This window comes from Lissotriton helveticus, chromosome 5_1 (assembly GCF_964261635.1).
Source record: "Lissotriton helveticus chromosome 5_1, aLisHel1.1, whole genome shotgun sequence".
NCBI lineage: Eukaryota > Metazoa > Chordata > Amphibia > Caudata > Salamandridae > Lissotriton > Lissotriton helveticus.
In genome coordinates this window covers 1,305,766,911-1,305,788,235 of record NC_136065.1, presented here as the reverse complement: position 1 = coordinate 1,305,788,235, position 21,325 = coordinate 1,305,766,911, and the positions used below count along the sequence as shown (strand labels likewise).

Genomic DNA, 21,325 nt, shown 5'->3' with positions numbered 1-21,325 from the left:
CCCCGGCGAACTCTTCGTTCGGAAGGCCAGAATCTGGCAAAGGTCCCCCGTGTCAAGCTAGCACGGATGGGAGGACGCTCCTTCCGGTATCTTGCAGCAAAGCTCTGGAATTTAGAAAGGCCATTAAAACCCATCTTTTCTGTTAGACTGCTCTGCTATATGATTACCACTTTTCCATCTGTTGTGGCTGTCTCTACTACCTCTCAGGTAAGCGCCGGGACGCCCCTTTGCTGGGGCAGCCGTGCGCTATAGAAAATCATATAACATAACATAACATAACAACGTATCAAAAACACTTTATCTGCTTGATAGGCATGGGAAGGTCAAAGAGCCTGGAAGCGCGCTCTAGCAGATTGTGAAACCTACCGGTATCTGCAGGCGGAGAGTAGTCTGGAGGAAGGGTAGGAGAAGGTGGAGCCGGAGCCACATAGTTGTCCGACTCATTAACATCCTGGTCCAACTGTAATTCCCCTTCTTCTAACTGCTGGTCGTCATCATCCTGACTTTGCGCAGGAATTTGTACAGGAGGTGCTACAATCTTGCTCTTCTGCAGTGGAGGTACTACCCACAATACAGGAGTGGTGGCTTACTGAATGGGAGGTGGAGGTGGAGCTGAATTTGCCTCATGAAATATCCTATAAAAGTCATTCAGCATTTGCCGAAGATCAGATACCAATGACACCGGGATATTTATGGGAAGATTCTTGAGCTTGCGCTGCCTGCTCTTCATAAGGATAGTGTTCTTGGAAAGCATCCAAGCGTTGGGAAGTAGGATGTCCCCCATCCTAAAATGAATGGTCCCCCTCCAAAAACGTGGATGGATTATCCATCATCTCTTCTTCCTATGAGTCCTGGCACTTAACTCGGAGTTGCGATGGACTTTAAGCAGGACCGAAACGCTCATCATCTTCAGACTACTGAAAATCTAGAATGCAAGTAGGAGGCAGAGGAGACACTTCTGAATAATCCTGCATTAGGGAAGGCGTCGGTTTTAGAAGCAGACCAATTTTTTACCTCGCCGACGGGATCGCCAATGGTATCGTCGACAGAGCCGTCTACAGGACAACAGATTGCAGCGGTTGAATAGTCGTCGATGGTGAACAAACTTGCTAGACCGTCGACGGTGAAGCCCTTGCCAATGGAGATGGCCTAGCCGCAGCCGACGTCAGTGATACCACCACTGCTGTCATCGACGCGGCCGCCTTCGTCGTCTTGACCGTCGTCATAGTAGGTGTCGCTGACGAAACTGTCTGCGGAGCACCCGCTGAAGCGGAGCCGGCGGTCGTAGACGTTGATTTCTTCATCGACGGGCCCATCGACAAGCGTTTTCTGTCAGCTGAAGAATCTGGAAAGAGTGAGAGGCGTCGACGGAGGGGCTGAACCTGACCTCTGGCGAGATGATGAGGAGGGACTGGGCTGGTCTTTCTTCACTCTTTTCTCCTCAATCCTCTCCTTACTTTGAGATCTGGACTTTTTTGGGTCCTTAAGCTTCTTCTTTTCTGTTCTTAGAGGAGGCACTGGGCTTCTCCTCAGAGTAAGAGTCTTTTGCTGCTTTTTCCTTTGCAACCAGAGAAGCAGCCTACCCTCATGGTCATTGAGAGTTTTTGAAGAAAAAGTACAACAGTACTTGCATTATCTGGGCTTTTCCTCTGGATATAGACAGTAGAGATACTCTTTATGTGGGTCTTCAGAATAAAGTCTGGACTTTCCACAAGTTTTACAGGGCCTAACCAGACCTTTTTTAGACTCTGACATTATGAAGAAAAAAAGGTACTCACACTCCTGACTAGTACCCTAGAAGAAAGATGAAGTGTAGAGAAGCTAGCTGGAGTTCAATAGGGCAACAGTAGAAACACTGTGACTGAGCAGAGCTCAGGGAGACTCCCTAACACATGATGTGCTGTAAGAAATCTGAGGTATGGTGGCCCTGCAGGGAAAGGAGATTCTATGGTCTTCATGGGATGTTTTATAACAATGGGAATAGGTTACTAAAGCTAGTGAATTCTTACGGGCATTTGAATGTTAAGTTTTAATACTGCTATTTTACTGTTACCGTGGGACTCCCACCATGACAACAGGGAAGATCAAGCATGTGAATCTATAAAACATACAATACTGGAGAACCACTGCTCCTAAACTTTGTGTCTGGTGTCAATTTTAGAAATACATAAGTTTCCTTAATATTATTTTTTTACTCCTTGGCCCTAATTACGATGCCGGTCGGACGAGCGTCTGACCGGCATCGTGTCGGAATGGAAACCGACCGACTAGTAGTGGGCGGTTGCAAACATCCATTTCTTCATTGCGGCTTGTGTAGCGGCCGGAAAAGGACCGCTGCACAACCTGCATTAAAAAAATGGGTGTTTACAAACATCCATGCACCAGGTGCCAGGTATCATGTGGTGCCTGGCACGCGGGGCATGGATGTTTTGAGGGGCATCACAGGTGCCCCCAGGCTATTACAGGAGAGGCCGCAAGCTGACCGGGGCCCTGCTGGAGGCCCCCAAAGTCCATTTTCGACAGCCTTTCAATAGCAGTCTGACCGCCATTGAAAGGCTTCCTGAAAGGGAAATCGTGATCCATACGGCCGTGCCTAGCGGGCCGCACCCAATTGTAGGGTATTACTTACCAACCGCTGCCATGACGGGCTCCTTGAACACGTCGGAAAAGTAGCAGTCTGTCGCTCTGCCCCCTGCCACCAATCATAATGCAGCGGTAAGACTGCATAGCTAGTTATCGGTTGGACCGCAACCGACATGATGATGGTTGAGGTCTGACCAACATCATAATGAGGGCCTTTATATTTTACCATATGGATTTCTCTATATCTCATACACAATGAAAAAACATTGTAAGGTACAGTTCAGTTGTTGGCTCTGGGTACCTTGGGTTCTTAGGAAATCTAAAAATTCTATATATATCCCAAAAACTAGAAAGGTCACGCGGATTTAATGGTATATTGCTTTTGTAAATCAGCAATCATGACGAGTAGTAACAAATGAAAATGTTGTCAAAAATTGTCACCTTTGCCTACTCGTTTTCAATATTTTTTTATTTCAACTGTTAGTTTCTTTGGGAAAACTTTGACGGATCTACATAAATTGCCCTTTGCTGAATGCAGAATTGAGTCTGATTTTCAGAAAGTTATAGCTTTCCAGGGGTTTCACCCAGGTTCCCACCACAAACTGGAAATAGGTTGAAAACACAAACATGAGAGAAAATGGCTACCTCTTTGAAACATGCTCAAACAGAGCACTGTTTCCCATTGTTTCACCCTCAGAAACCAAAACTTTGCTATATTTTGCCTATTTTCTCGAACCCCTCCTGGGGAATACACAAACTCTGGGTACTGTTAAAATTCCAAGGATTTTGGAAAAAAGAGGACGCAAATTTGGAAAGGGCACCTTATGTTGATAAAAGGTACAGAGAGCTAAGTGTGAACTACCCCAAATAGCCAAAAGGGCTTAGAATTCTGGGGGAAAACGCTTAGAAGCCGAGGGGTTAACACACTACAAGACACTCGCTGTCCCTTTATCTCACTCTTGCAGATTCCTGCTTTCTCCTTTTGTGACTGTTATTCCGCCTTTCTCTTCCTCCTTCTTTCTCCTTTTTGTGTTTGTAGGAGGCTGGCTTACTATATTATGCACACTTATTTAAGTGAAGCACCTTGCACTAATCCAGACAGCCCTTATGGTGATTTTAGTGGTCTTAGACAACCATAGAAAGCTCTCTAAGTGGTAGCTGTGGAAAGCAGCTTTCATGCTTAGTCCAGACGGAGTGTTAAGCAACTTGTTTTACCAGAAATAATCATACAGTGTAGGTTAAATGAAAAAGAACCACACAGCGTAGTCATAAAAATAGTTATATTTATTATATCTTCTACCTGGAGGTATTTATTTATTTTATTTTATTTTTGGAGTTTTCTATAGCGCAGGCCAGACCCGAGGGTATTGGAGCGCTTTACAATCGAGCTGGAGGGAACGGGTGCATAACAGTATATCAAGAAAGAGAGATTCATACAAGTTCAAGGATTAACATTGTTAATTGGCGCCTGAGGGGCGAGTTTGAGGTAGTGGGTTATAGGTAGTCATAGTTGCAGGGTGAGCTGCTGAGGTAGAGTTCGGGAATGCACGGTTGAGGTAGAGGATTTTGAGGCGTCTCTTGAAATCTTGAAAGGAGGTCGTAGTCCTGATGTCAACTGGAATGGAGTTCCAGATTTTTGGGGCGTTGCCGGCAAACGAGCGCGTAGCGGTTTTTTGTTTCCGGGTTTTCATGGGGATGAGTAGTAGGGTGTTCGAGCTTCTGAGGTTTCTGGACTGGCCCGCTTTCTTGAGCTTGGAGGCTAGGTATTCCGGTTTCCCTGTGTGCAAGGCTTTGTGTGTAAGATAAGCCGTTCTGAAGCTGGCGCGCATTTCCATTGGGAGCCATTTTAAGTCTTTGAGTGCTGGGGATATGTGGTCGAATTTCTTTGCCCCTGAGACCATTCTGGCGGCTGCATTGAGGGTGGTTTTCATTGGCGCTAGGTGTAATAGGGCTGTGCCTGATAAGGTTGCGATCCCATAGTCCAGTCTGGATAGCACCAAAGATTGGGTGGCTATTTGGAGATCCCTCTGCGGGATGTGAGGTTTGATTTGGTTGAGGAGTTTCAGATTGAGGAAGGCGCTCTTTGTGGAGTTCTTGATGTGGTTCGTCATTGAAAGTTTGTGGTCAAGGGTGATTCCGAGAGACTTTACTGAGTTAGTCAGAGTGAGATTCCCACTGAGAGCGTCAATAGCTTTCATCCATTCTGTGATTTGGGGGTTGTCGTCCTTGCTGGAGATGAGGAGGAGTTCTGTTTTTCCTTGATTGAGTTTGAGATGGTTTTTCCCAAGCCAGGCTTGGATTTCTTTGAGCGTGTTGTTGAGCTTTAGATTGTCGTTGAAGGAGGTGGTTTCTATGTAGATCTGTGTGTCATCTGCATAAAGATGGAAGGGGATGTTTGCTTTCTTCAGTATGATGGTGAGGGGTACCATGTATATGTTTAACAGTTGCGGGGAGAGAACGGATCCTTGGGGAACCCCTCTGGTCACGGGGAGGGGGTCGGATGTGAAGGATTTTATTTTGACTCTTTGGAAGCGGTTCTGAAGAAAGGAGTCAAACCATTGCAGGACCACATCGTTTGCACCTACACTTTCCTTGAGGGACTTAATGAGGAGCTTGTGGTCAACCGTGTCGAATGCCGCTGACAGGTCAAGGAGAATGAGTAGGCAGCACTGGTCCGCGTCAAGGGAATTGCGTATGTCGTCTACTATGTTCAGGATTGCGGTTTCAGTACTATATCCTTTTCTGAAGCCTGATTGATTATGGTCAAGGAGGTTGATGTTATCAAGCTGGTTGTTGAGTTGGCGTAGTACACATTTTTCTAGGATTTTGGCTAGAAAAGGCAGACTTGAGACTGGTCTGAAGTTGTTGAGGTCGTTGGGGTCTAAGCCTGGTTTCTTCAGGAGGGGAGTCACCTGGCCGACTTTGAGGCAGTCCGGGATGGTGCCAGACTTTAGGGAGCTGTTGATGATTTCACACCAGAGTGGTGCGAGAGTGCGTTTGAGGTCTTTGGCCATTTGGGAGGGGATGGGATCGAGGTAATGGGAGGAGGGTTTGGAGGAGGGTTTGGAGGAGGAGATTAGATTGAGGATCTCAGCTTCATGGACAAGGTCGAAGGTGGACCAGGCGTTAGCGGTGGGATCTGTGGAGGTGGTTTCTGTAGCTGGGAACGATGCTGGTAGGTATAAATATAAAACATACAATACTTCAAATGTAAAACAGGAAAGTAAGCACAAATACACAGTTGTCACCAAACTATATACTAAATTAGTGGATTGCGAACTCCGACCGAAGTCAGGACTTAGGCCAGAAGATTCAGAAGAGCTGGGGACATGAGGAACCACCTGCGGTAAGTAACCAGGAACCCCACAGAGGCTGTGTGCAGAGTGGAAACACAGCTGCGTACTCAATGCAAGTCAATAGGAAAGTCGCAGTTGCAGTTTTTGAGACGAAGGATCCTTCGCAGTGGACCCTGAAGAAACCTGTGGAAAATGGAGGGTTGGAGAGTTATCTCACCCGTGGGTACCTCAGGAACTAAGATACCTACACCAGGGAAGCCGGAGGCATAGGTGCGAATTGACGTCATAAACCACCGTAGACCACAATGGAGGACTCCAGAAAAGATGCCACTGGCGAAGAAGGAGAAAGGGTCCAGTGGGATCCAAGGATTGATTCTTGAAGAGGAGTACCAGCAAGCAGAGGGGACAGAGTTTATGCCACCCAGGAGTGAACAGGAGGCACGGAAGACCAATGACCACCGATGTTGGATGATGCAGGAGAGTTGACGGTGACCTTGTCGCTGCAGCTCTGAGGACCTGGCGACGCTGTGGAAGACCAGGAGCTGTTCACGAGCTGCCCCAAGTTGGGGGTCGAGGACCAGGGGGTCCGGGTCCAGGGGGAGCACCAACAAGCCATGGCAGCAGCAACAGACAGGGTAAACAAAAAAGCTGCAGCATTGGGACCAGCAAGGCCCAAGGAACTCACCACATGCAGGAGAGTAAGAGCATGCCCAAGCAAGCAGGGGGGCCCACTGAAGCCAAAGAAGACCCTCAAGAGGATCCACAGGCCGAAGGCCCAGGGGTTGCAAGAGGACCTCGAGCAGCTCACAAAAGATGCAGGTCCACGGTGCAGAGGGTGTGGTGAGGATGAAGATCTTTGAAGCAAAAGATGTTGCAGGATGGAGCTTCTTGTAGCCCGAAGATCTCTGGAAGACAGAGTGGACAATCCTTGGCAACGTCAAGTCGACACAGAGCACAGGGGTTCTGTTCCAGCAGTTCCGATGAGGGATACTAGCCTCAAACGTCCTAAGAAGACCGTGCAGGCCTCGAGGGAGCATCTGAATCTTGTCCCATGAAGAATCTGAAGAGCCACCCATAGGTAATCCCTTAAGTACCCTAGGGAAAGGGTTGGGACAATTCAGGATCCCTCCAAAGAAAGGGGCTGGACAGAGGGGATGATACTCCCATGTCCTTTGCCCAGTTCCACGCCAGAGCGGGAGCCAATGGTTCCCTGAACTGTTTCCAACTGGAGTATTCAAGGAAGGCTCCAAATCTGCAGTTCAAAGCAGGCAGGTGGCACTGGCAAGCGCCCTTACCCCAGCACAATACACTAAGTCCTGTCTGGGCGGTGGTCACACATCCCTGTGACAGGAAACCTATTGTTCTACCTTCCCCTGCTTGAGCTCAGTCAGATTAGTCAGTAACAATATAAAACCAGCAAAATGTGGGGCATACCATGAAAGCAGATCCTAGTTCCCTACAGTGTTTTTTGCCAGTAGGTCTCATTGGCAACCACCTGCATAAATTAAGCACTGGGTGCCAGTCACAGATATACAGATATATGTGATTCTACATTCCTGTTTAGTTTATTCTTAGACTTTGGAGGACTCATGTGAACCATGAATACATGCCCACAATATATAATATGCAAACATTGCTAAATCGCAGAGGAGCCAAGGAGAAACAATGAGATAGTATAACAACAACAAAAAGAAAATCTATTGTTAGGTAGTGGATCTGACATGGATGTTCTTTTCATTGAGTGAAATCCTAACAATTTTGGAAAAGAGAAAGAAGGTAGATAATGAGTGAGATTTGGTATTACCTCTTTGGTCAAAAAACTCCATTGACTTTTTCCCTGAGCGGGCAATGTGGCGTGGAACACTGCCTAGCAGTGCTATAATTTGAGCAATGTGATCTAAAAAATAAAGAGCAGAAGAAAATTACCTCTAAAGGATATATCATATATATCTGGAGAAAGAGCAATACACTAAGAACTAGTCCTTGTGTTTGTCATTCACTCACCTCTCACTATGCCTGCAGTCCAGATCACTGCGGTACATGTAACCAATGCACTAATTTGTACTTAAGTTCACCTTTCACTGAAGCTACAGATGTTACATTACATACTAAGCTGTGCTTCTCACTGAATGTGTCTCGGTAGACAGCACACTAAGGGGCACTCCATCGTATTGTTCCCTCACTCTTCCCTGATCTATGGAACCTCTCTCGCACCCAGCCTGACACTTAAGTTTACTCCAGTTTGGTGTAGTTCGATTCCAAGAAAAAAATTGGTCTATTTACATTCTATTTTTGCATTTTCTGTTTAGAAGTTGAAGTTATATTAAGCTGGTAATTTTCAAAATTTGGAATTGTTCGCTTTTCATCTGTTGTACTCCTCACAAAACAGCGCCCCTTGCAATAATCCTCAGTGAATGCTTCTAATTGTTTTCTTACCAGGTGCTCAACAACATTCTCACCAACTTTCTAACCTCAGCGACTCTGATAATCTTCTTATTTAACTGGCTAATTTGTAGGCACAAGAAGCAAAACTGATGCCACTGTTTCATCAAGGATACAAAAGAAAGGAGTGGATTTTAGGCAGCGGTACATACATACCTATTTCCTGAGATATATGCTCAACAGGTTTGAGTTTAAACAAGCAATGACCTGTAGCCAATTCGAATGCCTGGAAACAGAGTAAGTAGGTCATCAATCAAATAAATAGTTGGTGGTAGCATATGTTCAAAACATGTTTACGTCTAACGGTTAACGGTTAGCAGACTATCTGCAGAACAGATTAAAAGTGACACAGTCCTCCTAGGCTGAATCCATAATTAATTAAGACTGCCATAAAAAATGCTTACCGTACAGGCTGTGCTCCAGATATCTGCTGAGGTGTAGTACCTTGATCGAATAATTACCTCTAGGGAGCGATATGGCATTGTCTGAATTGCCTCGGAGTAGTGCTCATGCTGGAAAAGACGTAACAGGTGCTTTAAGTTCCAGTAACCATGTGAAGTGGCCAATTTGCAGCAAATATAAAAAAAAACATTATGTGTGACAGATACAACCATCCATTTTCAGGTATAAATAGTTGCTTTTGCTATAAACATACGCAAAATCAGATAAGAACATGTTACTTACCTCTAGTAGCGCCTTTTCTGGTAGAGACTCTAAACACAGCTTTCTCAACTTGTGAATTTTCCCAGGTGCTAGACTGGATCCGGAAACTTTTCAGCAAATCCCTCATGAGACAACAGATGGTGTTGTGCAGCTCTGAGTCAGATCTGTCCACTCTGGATAGGATGTCCGAGCCCCCATACATCGGTCATCTGTGCGCTGATGTCAGTTTCTTTCACTCTTAGCACTGTTAGATGTGGAGCTATGGAAATCAGATTGTGTAGTGTGCAGTTCTTTGGATCTGGCCATTTATTAGTGGACAGCATCACTCCAATCCACAGAACGGGGAGGTGGGAGAGAGAGTCGATGAGGAATCTGCGGTGAGTCTCTACTGGAATAGGTTTTACTGAAGGTAAGTAACTTGTTCTTCTGAAAAAGACTTATAACCACAGATTCCGCACCTTATGAATAGATAGCAAAGAAGTACACCTCCTCTGGTGGCGTTCCGTGGATTGGCTCAGACCAGGACGTCCTGCAAGAAAAATCAGTCAAAGTCCCTGTCCCACTGGGCCTGCTATCCAGGCAGTAATGCGTCATGAACATGTCGAGAAACAGCCATGTTACAACCTGAAAAATATCAAGAAATAGCACACTGAGCTAGCACAATGGTAGCAACCTTCGCTTTCGTGGAGAGAGCGTGCAAGCCTTCTGGGGGCTATTTCTTGGCCAGCCCACAGCAAATCTTGATGCATGACACAATCAAACATTTAAAATGGTCCTCTTTTGCACCACTCTGTCTTTCTTAGCCCCACAAAAACTTCCAAAACGTTGATCAGTAGTCTCTAGTTCGGTCTACTGAGGCTAAGGGCTCTTTTAGGATCAAGGCAGTGAAGGAAGCCGTTATACTTCCTTGGGGGATTGAGGCTGTGCAAAGAAAGCCGACCAGGTGATGGTTTGCCCCATGTGAAAGGGCATGACTACCCTAGGCAGGAATGCTGCTTTTGTCCAGAGAACTAATTTGTCGAGGAAGAAAGATTACAGGAAAAGCCTGAAGTTCACTCATATGCCAGTGATGAGTATGACATCTTTATTGTTAAAAGGCAATGTGAACAACTGAGCATGGGTTTGAAGGGAGTGCACATCAGTGAAGGCCACAATAAGGTACCCTGCAGCATCACAAACTATGTTGGCGGGAACATGTGGGCCACTCTCTTCAAAAAAGGCATCTCAGGAGGTGATCTGAAAAGGAATGGCTGATCTGCTAAAAGTAGGAAGGCCGAACGCGCCAAAATGTATCCTTTAACTGTTACCACAGCAAGGTCTTGCTGGGATAGTGGCAAACAAAACAGTTGACAGATGACTACACATTTAGAGGTTGGATATATCGAGAGGAACACCAAGCAAGACATTTCTCTCAACGTTCTTTAAAGACAGATTTTGTGACATAATGCTTGGTTGCCCAGATGAAACCAACTACTTTGGGAGGAAGGCTGAAAGGAAGACTGAAAGCCATCAGTTGTCGTCGCACATCATCCTCTAATGGAGGTGTAGGCTGAGCAGGCTTAGGTGCAAAACTGACATTGTTCTGCATTCTGTCCATCAACTGTTGTTTTTGCATTTGTCACCCCGAGTGGGATGGGTATGCTCAGACGTGAGTCCCATGCTCTCCACACCACTGGAGTCAAGCTATCCTGGCTGAAGACGGCTGATAGCCAGAAACCGGTCCTAGGATGCTTGATTCCAGTACAGGAAAGACATGGCTTGGCAGTTCGGGCTGGACTGTTCCCATGAGGCACAGGGTCAATCCTGATTTGCATATGGCCATGTCTGAACTGGGGTGGTGTGGAGTGTAAAAAAACCGATGGATTTAGGCCCAGATCTCTGTACTGGGGTGAATGTATGACATTGTTCTGCTTTCTGTCCATCAACTATTGTTTTTGCCTCTTGAAGAGGCAGCCAGATCGGAGGAGAAATGCTCATGGCCAAGAAGTTTGGGGTACCAAACTCCCCTTGTTAAATCTGGAGCCACGAGGATGGCTTGGGCCCAGCCTCTCTCGATCTTTTTCAGTACTCTAGGCAGAATAAGAAGGAGTTGAAAGGCGTATCGGAGTCCAGAACCCGAGTGCATGTGGAAGGCATCTCCAAGAGAGGACTGCCTTGGGAACTCCGATGCACAATTGAGCATTCAGGAGACATCCTTTACAATGCAGGCATTACGACGCAATGCCTTTACAACACAACTGTTTCAAAGCAGACACCATTACATCGCATGCCATTACAACGCATATACTATTATGTTATGTTAAATAAAATTTATTGAGCGCACGTACGCCCATAGGCTTCATGGCGCTATTGGAAGATTTGCAGAAACATAACACAGCAAAAGAAAAGACAGAATTTAACTATGGATAAGCTTGCCTAAAAAGCCAAGTTTTAAAGGCTTGTCTAAAAGCCAAAATATATTCATGGAGTCTCAGTGTCAGTGGCAGAGAGTTCCACAGGGAGGCAGCTAGAAAGTAAAAAGAGCTGCCTCCCTGACGTTGTTTCCTAATGCGAGGCACAACTAACAAGCTCTTGTGACCCGAGCGAAGAGCACGTAAGGGGGTATACCTAACAAGCAGGCTGCTAATAAATCCGGGGCCCTTACCTTGTAGAGCCCTAAAGATAATGCAGCCAGCTTTAAAGGTTGCTCTCTGCGCTACTGGCAACCAGTGGAGACTAGCAAGACCCGGCCTGATGGACTGCCACTTGGGTAGCTTGCAGATCAGCCTGGCCGCTTGGTCCTGAACCAGCTGTAGTCTCTTGAGCTGCCCGACTGGAAGACCCAAATATAAGCTATTGGAGTAGTCCAGTCGGGACAGCACGAGAGCGATCACAACTTGGATCAGAGCAGAGTAAGTTAACAGGTGGGCAATTTTCCTGATCTCACGAAGTTGGAAAAAGCTTGAGGATACCACCGTCCCTACCTGACTTTTAAGAGAGAGATCTTCATTAAAAGTGACCCCTAGGCTTTTCACTGTATGAGACTTGGCCGGGGGATTTCCCATTTCTGGAGGCCAAAAATGTGGCCCCCAGTGAAGTTCACTCTTCCCAGGCAAAATCAATTCAGTTTTGCCTGGGTTTAGTTTTAGATGATTAAGACTCATCCATCTCTGGATGTGAACCATGGCCTCCCGAAATTCGGTGGCAGCGCCAGGGGAATCCAGGCGGAAAATCAATTGCAAGTCATCAGCGTAATTAAAAATTAAAGCTTTAAACTTTCTCAGCGAATACAACAGGGGCCGTAGATACAAATTAAATAAAAGTGGGGACAAGGACGATCCCTGAGGGACTCCGCATTCATTTTGAATTTTAGGGGCTGTAACGGTTCCCAGTCTCACTGCCTGGGTGCGGTCCGAAATAAATGATTTCAGCCATCCCAAGGCCGAGCCTCTGAGGCCCGCCTGCTCGACACGGTCGACCAAGATGGTGTGGTCGACCGTGTCGAATGCGGCCGACAGGTCCAGAAGTACTAGTGCTTGATGAATATCCTTGTCCGCATTGCATCTAAGTACATCCTGGACCGCCAGTGTCACCATCTCGGTAGAGTGGCCTGGTCGAAACCAGGCTTGATTAGGTTCCAAATATCCTGTGGATTCAACAAAGCTATAGAGACAGCTAGAAGCATGTGCCTCCAGGATTTTTGAAAGAAATGGTAACAAGGATATTGGACGGTAATTTGATGGATCGTGGGGGTCCAGGCCAGGTTTTTTGATCAAGGGAATAAGTAGAGCATGTTTAAAACCTACAGGTACCCTTCCCTGGTCCAGTGAATCATTTAGCAATGGAAGGATCCCTTGAGGTATAGTTTGCCCTATTTCTGTAAAGATGTGGGGTGGACAAATGTCATCGGGTGAACCAGACTTGACACGTGCCAGGAGTGCGGAAAAAGTTTTAGAGTCTATAAACGGGAAGGCATCTAACGTGACAGGGTTATTAAAAACTATCATCCAAGGAAGATGATGTAGGGGAGCTCGCAATGTTGCGTTTTATCATGACAATTTTCTCTCTGAAATATTCATTCAGAGAGTCACACAGCTTCTGAGTGGGGACTATTGAAGGGGCTGTCCTATCATCGTCACAAAGCTCCTTAACTATGTTAAATATATCTTTAGTTTTATTGGATGACATTTTCTGAGAAAAGTAGTTAGTTTTGTGTTGGTGCAAGATTTTTTGGAACACCTTCCTAGCAGCGCAGTACACTTCTCTGTCTTGTGGGGAGTAGTTTACTCTCCACTTCCGTTCCTTTTGTCGTACCCCTAATTTAAGAGTTCTCAGTTCTTGGGTGAACCATTTATGGGCATCGTTCCCTCTAATACTAGAGACCTGTACCAGGGGGGCAAAAAGGTCAGCTGCGTGGCGTAGCCAGTTTGACAATAATTTTTCGCCATAGTCCAGGTCGTCATGTGGCAAAGGTATGGATTTACTTAATACATCAATGAATCCAGGAAGATCCATAGATTTCCATTTACGGAATTCTTTGCCCATGAGTGATCTGGCCTTAACATTCCCTCGTATTTCTAACGTGAACTGAATGACAAAGTGGTCTGACCAAACACATGGACTAATAACAGGGTTAGGTAGTGATAGGTTGTGTGTCCAAATTTGGTCAAGGCTATGACCTTTTTGGTGGGTAGGTGAATAGATATGCTGGGTTAAATTAAGATCTGTGAACAGGTCTCTTAATTCTGCAGCTTGAGTGTCTGTATCTATGCTATCGAACCAATAGTTTAAGTCCCCAATTAGAATGGTTTTAGAGTAGCTGACTACATGTGAGGCCAGCTGCTCTGCCAAAAGAGATGGATAGTTGGCCATATATTGGGGGGGGGCGGTATATCAAGACCAGGATAAGGGCCCCACTTTCAGTGTCCAACTTGATCACCAGATTCTGCGTGTCCGGGAGGGTCAGAGAGGATAATTCCCTGAAGTGAAGGGACTTGAGGATGATAGCTGCTACGCCACCTCCCGCCCTCCCGGATGTGCGGTTGGCTGTCAAAATATAATATTCTGAGGGAAGTGCAGCAAGAATGTCGGGGAGGGAGTGAGGGGTTAACCAGGTTTCAGATAGTAAAAGGATGTCAGGTTTTACCTCCTTCAAGAATAGAAAAATGTCGACCTGGTTTTTAATCAGGGACCGGGTGTTAAGATAGTAACAACACAGATTGTGAATTGTTGTAGATGCAGACCGACGCTCAGGATTCGATGGCGAGATAGACTGAGCGTCGTCCGCCGGAAAAGGGAGGGAGGAAAGACCTAACTGTTGGATACGTGTCAATGTGTGCGGGGGCAAGGAATAGAGGCAAGGTGCAAGGGGTGTATGGGAACGCAGGGTTTGTAATTCCAAAGATGAGTACCTGAGAAATTGGCAAGGGGGAGTGGGCCCGGGTCCCGGTCGGCCGCGGACGGGCGCAGACGGGCTTAACTCAGGCGCAACTCCGGCGCGCCTTCGTCGCGCCCGCTGCGCTCGTCCGCTGCGCTGACACATGAGGGACCATTTATATAGGGGCGGAACTCGGGGGGTGTGGCGATGAGGTCACTCGCCTCGCCTGAGCAACCCAGCCCAAGATGGCGCCCCCGGCCGCTGAGAGCCCGCCGAAGCGATCAGCACCCAGCCGGCCGCCGGTGCTCTCAGGAGGAGTGAGCAGGTGAGTGTCCTGTAGTGCTCAGGATCCGGAAAGGAGTTTAGGACAAGATGAAAAGTTCGTAGGTTAAAAGCGCGCCTCTGCGCTAAATTCGGCGGAGCGCCGGTTAAAATAGCAAAATAGCAAAAGTCAATGTCTTCCAAGTGAGTAAGTTCTGCTGCTTCCTCAGCAACAGGCGTGGACCCCCTGCCACAGGGTCACCAGCCTGCAAGTGCCGAGAGATGGAATAGACACTCCTATATAGGGGCGGAACTCGGGGGTGTGGCGATGAGGTCACTCGCCTCGCCTGAGCAACCCAGCCCAAGATGGCGCCCCCGGCCGCTGAGAGCCCGCCGAAGCGATCAGCACCCAGCATGCCGCCGGTGCTCTCAGGAGGAGTGAGCAGGTGAGCGTCCTGTAGTGCTCAGGATCCGGAAAGGAGTTTAGGACAAGATGAAAAGTTCGTAGGTTAAAAGCGCGCCTCTGCGCTAAATTCGGCGGAGCGCCGGTTAAAATAGCAAAATAGCAAAAGTCAATGTCTTCCAAGTGAGTAAGTTCTGCTGCTTCCTCAGCAACAGGCGTGGACCCCCTGCCACAGGGTCACCAGCCTGCAAGTGCCGAGAGATGGAATAGACACTCCTATATAGGGGCGGAACTCGGGGGTGTGGCGATGAGGTCACTCGCCTCGCCTGAGCAACCCAGCCCAAGATGGCGCCCCCGGCCGCTGAGAGCCCGCCGAAGCGATCAGCACCCAGCCGGCCGCCGGTGCTCTCAGGAGGAGTGAGCAGGTGAGCGTCCTGTAGTGCTCAGGATCCGGAAAGGAGTTTAGGACAAGATGAAAAGTTCGTAGGTTAAAAGCGCGCCTCTGCGCTATATTCGGCGGAGCGCCGGTTAAAATAGCAAAAGTCAATGTCTTCCAAGTGAGTAAGTTCTCCTGCTTCCTCAGCAACAGGCGTGGACCCCCTGCCACAGGGTCACCAGCCTGCAAGTGCCGAGAGATGGAATAGACACTCCTATATAGGGGCGGAACTCGGGGGTGTGGCGATGAGGTCACTCGCCTCGCCTGAGCAACCCAGCCCAAGATGGCGCCCCCGGCCGCTGAGAGCCCGCCGAAGCGATCAGCACCCAACCGGCCGCCGGTGCTCTCAGGAGGAGTGAGCAGGTGAGCGTCCTGTAGTGCTCAGGATCCGGAAAGGAGTTTTGGACAAGATGAAAAGTTCGTAGGTTAAAAGCGCGCCTCTGCGCTAAATTCGGCGGAGCGCCGGTTAAAATAGCAAAATAGCAAAAGTCAATGTCTTCCAAGTGAGTAAGTTCTGCTGCTTCCTCAGCAACAGGCGTGGACCCCCTGCCACAGGGTCACCAGCCTGCAAGTGCCGAGAGATGGAATAGACACTCCTATATAGGGGCGGAACTCGGGGGGTGTGGCGATGAGGTCACTCGCCTCGCCTGAGCAACCCAGCCCAAGATGGCGCCCCCGGCCGCTGAGAGCCCGCCGAAGCGATCAGCACCCAGCCGGCCGCCGGTGCTCTCAGGAGGAGTGAGCAGGTGAGCGTCCTGTAGTGCTCAGGATCCGGAAAGGAGTTTAGGACAAGATGAAAAGTTCGTAGGTTAAAAGCGCGCCTCTGCGCTAAATTCGGCGGAGCGCCGGTTAAAATAGCAAAATAGCAAAAGTCAATGTCTTCCAAGTGAGTAAGTTCTGCTGCTTCCTCAGCAACAGGCGTGGACCCCCTGCCACAGGGTCACCAGCCTGCAAGTGCCGAGAGATGGAATAGACACTCCTATATAGGGGCGGAACTCGGGGGTGTGGCGATGAGGTCATTCGCCTCGCCTGAGCAACCCAGCCCAAGATGGCGCCCCCGGCCGCTGAGAGCCCGCCGAGCGATCAGCACCCAGCCGGCCGCCGGTGCTCTCAGGAGGAGTGAGCAGGTGAGCGTCCTGTAGTGCTCAGGATCCGGAAAGGAGTTTAGGACAAGATGAAAAGTTCGTAGGTTAAAAGCGCGCCTCTGCGCTAAATTCGGCGGAGCGCTGGTTAAAATAGCAAAATAGCAAAAGTCAATGTCTTCCAAGTGAGTAAGTTCTGCTGCTTCCTCAGCAACAGGCGTGGACCCCCTGCCACAGGGTCACCAGCCTGCAATTACAATGTTCAAGTTCAGTAATTTGTATAGCGCACTACTCACCCAGAGGGTCTCAAGGCGCTTGAGTGAGAGTGGGTGCATCATTTGTCGAATAGCCAGGTTTTTAGCTGCTTTCTGAAGGAGAGGTGGTTCTGTGTGAGGCGGAGGTGAGCGGGGTGGAGAATTCCAGGTTTGGGCCGCTAAATAGGAGAAAGATCTTCCTCCCATGGTGGATCTGTTGATGCGCGGGATTGTGGCGAGGGCTTGATTGGATGAACGTAGTTGGCGGGTGGGTGTGTAGAAGGATAGTCGTTTGTTGAGGCATTCGGGTCCTAGGACGTAGAGGGCCTTGTGTGCGTGGGTGAGGAGACGGAACGTTATTCTTTTGTTGACGGGAAGCCAGTGGAGATCCCTCAGATGACCGGAAATGTGAGCTTGACGGAGGATGTCAAGTAAGAGTCAGGCTGAGGCGTTTTGGATGCGTTGGAGTTTTTTCTGTAGTTTGGCTGTGGTTCCGTCGTAGAGGGTGTTTCCATAATCTAGTCTGCTAGTGACTAATGCGTGGGTGACTGTCTTTCTTGTTTCGGTGGGGATCCAGCTGAATATTTTTTTGAGCATGCAAAGGATGTTGAAGCATGAAGATGAGACGGCGTTGACTTGTCTGGTCATCGAGAGGGAGGAGTCTAGGATGAAGCCCAGGTTACGTGCATGATCTGTAGGTATGGGTGCTGTACCCAGGGCCAGTGGCCACCATGAGTCGTCCCGGGCGGAGGGGGATGATCCTAATATGAGGACTTCTGTTTTGTCCGAGTTAAGTTTTAGACGGCTGTTCCTCATCCATTCGGCTCCTTCTTTCATACCTTCGTGTAGATTGGTTTTGGCGGTGTTAGGATCTTTGGTGAGGGAGAGGATCAGCTGGGTGTCGTCTGCGTAGGAGATGATGTTGAGGTTGTGTTGTCGCGCGATGGATGCGAGAGGACTCATGTATACATTGAAGAGGGTGGGACTGAGTGATGATCCTGGTGGTACGCCGCAGATGACTTCGGTTGCCTCTGATTTGAATGGGGGAGGCGGACTCTTTGGGTTCTTCCGGCGAGGAACGAGATGATCCAGTCCAACGCTTTCCCTTGTATTCCGATGTTGCTGAGGCTTTGAATGAGGGTGTTATGACAGACTGTGTCGAAGGCGGCGGAGAGGTCAAGTAGGATGAGGGCAACTGTTTCTCCGTTGTCCAGTAGTTTTCGGATGTCGTCTGTGGCAGCGATGAGGGCGGTTTCGGTGCTGTGTTTGGCTCGGAAGCCGGACTGTGAGGGGTCAAGTGAATTGTTTGATTCAAGGAAGGCGGCGAGCTGGCTATTGACGGCTTTCTCGATGACTTTGGCCGGAAAGGGGAGGAGTGAGATGGGGCGGTAGTTTTTAAGTTCAGAGGGGTCCGCTGTGGGTTTTTCCAGAAGGGCGCTGAGTTTGGCATGTTTCCAGCTTTCTGGGAAGGTAGCGGAGTTGAAGGAGCAGTTGATGATATCGCAAAGATGGGGTGCGATGATGGAGTCTGCTTTGTTGAAAATGTGGTGGGGACATGGGTCGGTTGGCGATCCTGAGTGGATGGAGTTCATCAGGCGGATGGTGTCTTCAATTGTGATTGGGTTCCAGGCGTAAAGGTTGTGAGAGTGCTGTTTAGGATCGGAGGTGGGTTGAGTGGGTTGTTCTTCGGACAGGTTTCCAAAGCTGTTATGAATGTCGGCGATTTTGTTGTGGAAGAAGGAGGATAGGGAGTCGCAGAGGTCTTGGGAGGGAGTGATGTCGTTGGTGCCGGCGGTGGGGTTGGTAAATTCTCTGACGATATCAAATAATTCTTTGCTGTTGTGAGTGTTGTTGTCGAGTCGATCCTTGAATGCTGATTTCTTGGTGGATCGGATCAGTTGGTGGGGTTTACGGGTGGCGTCCTTGAAGGTGGTCAGGTTGTTAGTGGTTGGGTTTTTTCTCCAGGTTTTCTCGAGGGTGCGACATAGCTTCTTGGATTTCTTAAGGTCATTGTTGAACCAAGGGGCCTTTTTGCTACCTTGTTTGATCTGGTGGTTTTTCAAGGGTGCTAATTCGTCAGCGCTGTGGGTGATCCATTGTGTGAGTTTGGTGGCAGCTTGGTTTGGGTCCGATGATATGGTGGGGGGGTTTTGGTTAAGCGATGTGAAGAGTTGGTCGGTGGTGATTTTGTTCCAGTTTCTTCAAGGAATAGGTTTTGGTGGGATGTGGGTCGTGATCTTTTTGTAGCTGAAGTGAACGCAGCTGTGGTCCGTCCAATGGAGAGCCGTGGTGTGATCGAAGGAGATGTGTTTGCTGGAGGTGAATATAGGGTCGAGCGTGTGTCCGGCAAGGTGGGTGGGGGTGTCAACAAGTTGTTTGAGTCCAAGATTTGCGAGGTTGTCCAGAAGGGTGGTGGTGTTGTTATCGTTATTCTTTTCCAGGTGGAAGTTGAGGTCTCCTAGTAAAATGTATTCTCGGAGGCGAGGGCATGTGGGCTGATGAAGTCAATGATGTCTTCATTAAATTGTGTGCGGGTTCCTGGTGGTCTGTAGATGAGGGTGCCTCTAAGTGTGGTCCTGGGGTCGGTGTGGACAATGCAAGCCATTACAATGTATACTATTACAACGCATGCTATTACAACGTATTTTAAGTATAGGAAGTGTTTGTTTGGTAGTTGTATTAATTTTTAATTAATATTCAGGTATCATAATGTATATTATTTTATATTTGTTATGTGTTTAAAATATTTAATATGTTAAAAAACAGTTGTTATAGTCTTTTTTTAATACTCAGGTATTACATTTAATACTAAAGTAATTTTAATATGTCTTTAAATTATGCAATAGGTAAAAAAGAGTTTATTTTAATACTCAGGTATTAAATTTGATGCTACAGTAAATTTAATATGTGTTACAAATAATAATTACGATTTAAAAAAAGGGGGTCATTGTTTATTTGAATACTTAGGTTTTCAATTAAATAATAAAGTATTTTTATAATAAGAATTTATTTATAAGTATACAAAAGGGAGAACGTTTAATAAATAATAAAAAATTGTACTAAATTATTGTGCAAATTATTTAAAAAAATTGGTTCATAAATACATACTATGTATTGTGATATATTAATATTATCAGAGAGAATAGATTAATCTTAAAAATTTGAGGAAAAAAAATGAGTAATTGTTTAGAAGATTGAATTTAATACTCGTAATAAAATAAGTAATCGAGTATTTTTATACTTAATAAAATAATTGATATGTATTAATATTATCGTGGGGTAGTGTATTATATTATTAAAAATACATTTGCAAATATTTTTGTGGATATTAAATACAATATATATATATGTATTAAAATTAAAACTAGTGTTTGTTTAAAAAAAACGGTTTACTATTAATTGGAGAATAAATGGAAGGATTACATTAAATTAACAATTACATTTAAGAAATATTGTTCCCGATCCGATATGGAAGGAGCAAATGCTGTTGGGTGGCCTTCCTAACTGCATCAGAATCAGGCTCTAGGTGGGAACGCTTTCCTAACTGTATTAGAATCAGGCCCTAGGTATTTGATAATTAAAGACTATTTATAAAGTTGAAAAAAGTTATAAAAAAGAGATATTATTTAGCAAATAATTTAAGAAATATTGTCTAATATTTATACTAATTTAATATAATATAACATGAAGAAAGAACTACATGTAATTAATTAATAAAAACATTGTATTAACATTTTTAATATTGTTTTATTATTCAAAGAAATTAGAAAAAAATATTCATAAAATTGTTTAAATACTTAAATAATTGACAAAAATAAATTAGTAATTTACTATGTACATTTACATGTTTAACACATTTTTTCAACATATTCCCACGCTTTTCCATTGAAGTCAGTGGGAGAAAATTTCATTTTTTCATTTTTACAGAAAGACATGGCGTTGCCGCGTAAACGTAACTTTTGTCATTACGGGGATTATCGCGCTACAGATCAGATGCGAGGGAGAGCTCCATCAAGATAAGACAAATTTAAATTATTAAAATACATAGGGGTAGATTAGGATGGTGGTCGGAAAACCATTCCGACCGCCATGGTAGCGGAAGTGAACCATCCGCAGCCACCGCGGGAAAACCGGCAGTCAGATTAGGATCAACTGCCAGAAAAATCCAACTGTGGCAGAACGATGCCACAAAAGACCGCCGGTAGCAGGCGGAGCAGGTGAAAATCCGTTCTCGGCGGTCGGATTCGTGGCGGAAAAACCCAAACCCGCCGCAAGGCCAGCGGATTGACAGCACACACAAGTAGGATACCATTGAGGTGACAGCGGGACGATCTGCTGTTTCCGGCTGCCGCGATCGCTATCAGTGATGAATGGGAGAGCAGTCGGAAGGGCTGTTGCATACCCACCGCCGCTCCGGAACTATTAAGGTGGTCGACAAAAAAACACAAAACAAGGCTACCAAGTGTACACATCAAACTAGCTCAGCACCCGAAAACACCCAACACACCAAAAGGGCTCACCGCATGGCAACTAACAAAATACAAATCCC

The 21,325-nt window shown here is 46.8% G+C and overlaps 1 protein-coding gene across 4 annotated transcripts in view; it reads right to left on the bottom strand.

The window, feature by feature from the left end:
- Window positions 1-21,325, bottom strand: part of LOC144755338 (SRSF protein kinase 3-like) — a 1,366,259-nt gene that overhangs the window by 455,268 nt on the left and 889,666 nt on the right. For 3 of the 4 annotated variants that reach the window (XM_078644145.1, XM_078644144.1, XM_078644146.1), the window contains exons 13-15: window positions 8,726-8,833; window positions 8,478-8,547; window positions 7,684-7,776 (exon numbers count right to left, since the gene is read on the bottom strand). In XM_078644145.1, the coding sequence (XP_078500271.1) occupies window positions 7,684-7,776; window positions 8,478-8,547; window positions 8,726-8,833 (271 nt within the window). The remainder of the gene's footprint in view (window positions 1-7,683; window positions 7,777-8,477; window positions 8,548-8,725; window positions 8,834-21,325) is intronic. The other variant, XM_078644147.1, reaches the window with a different exon arrangement.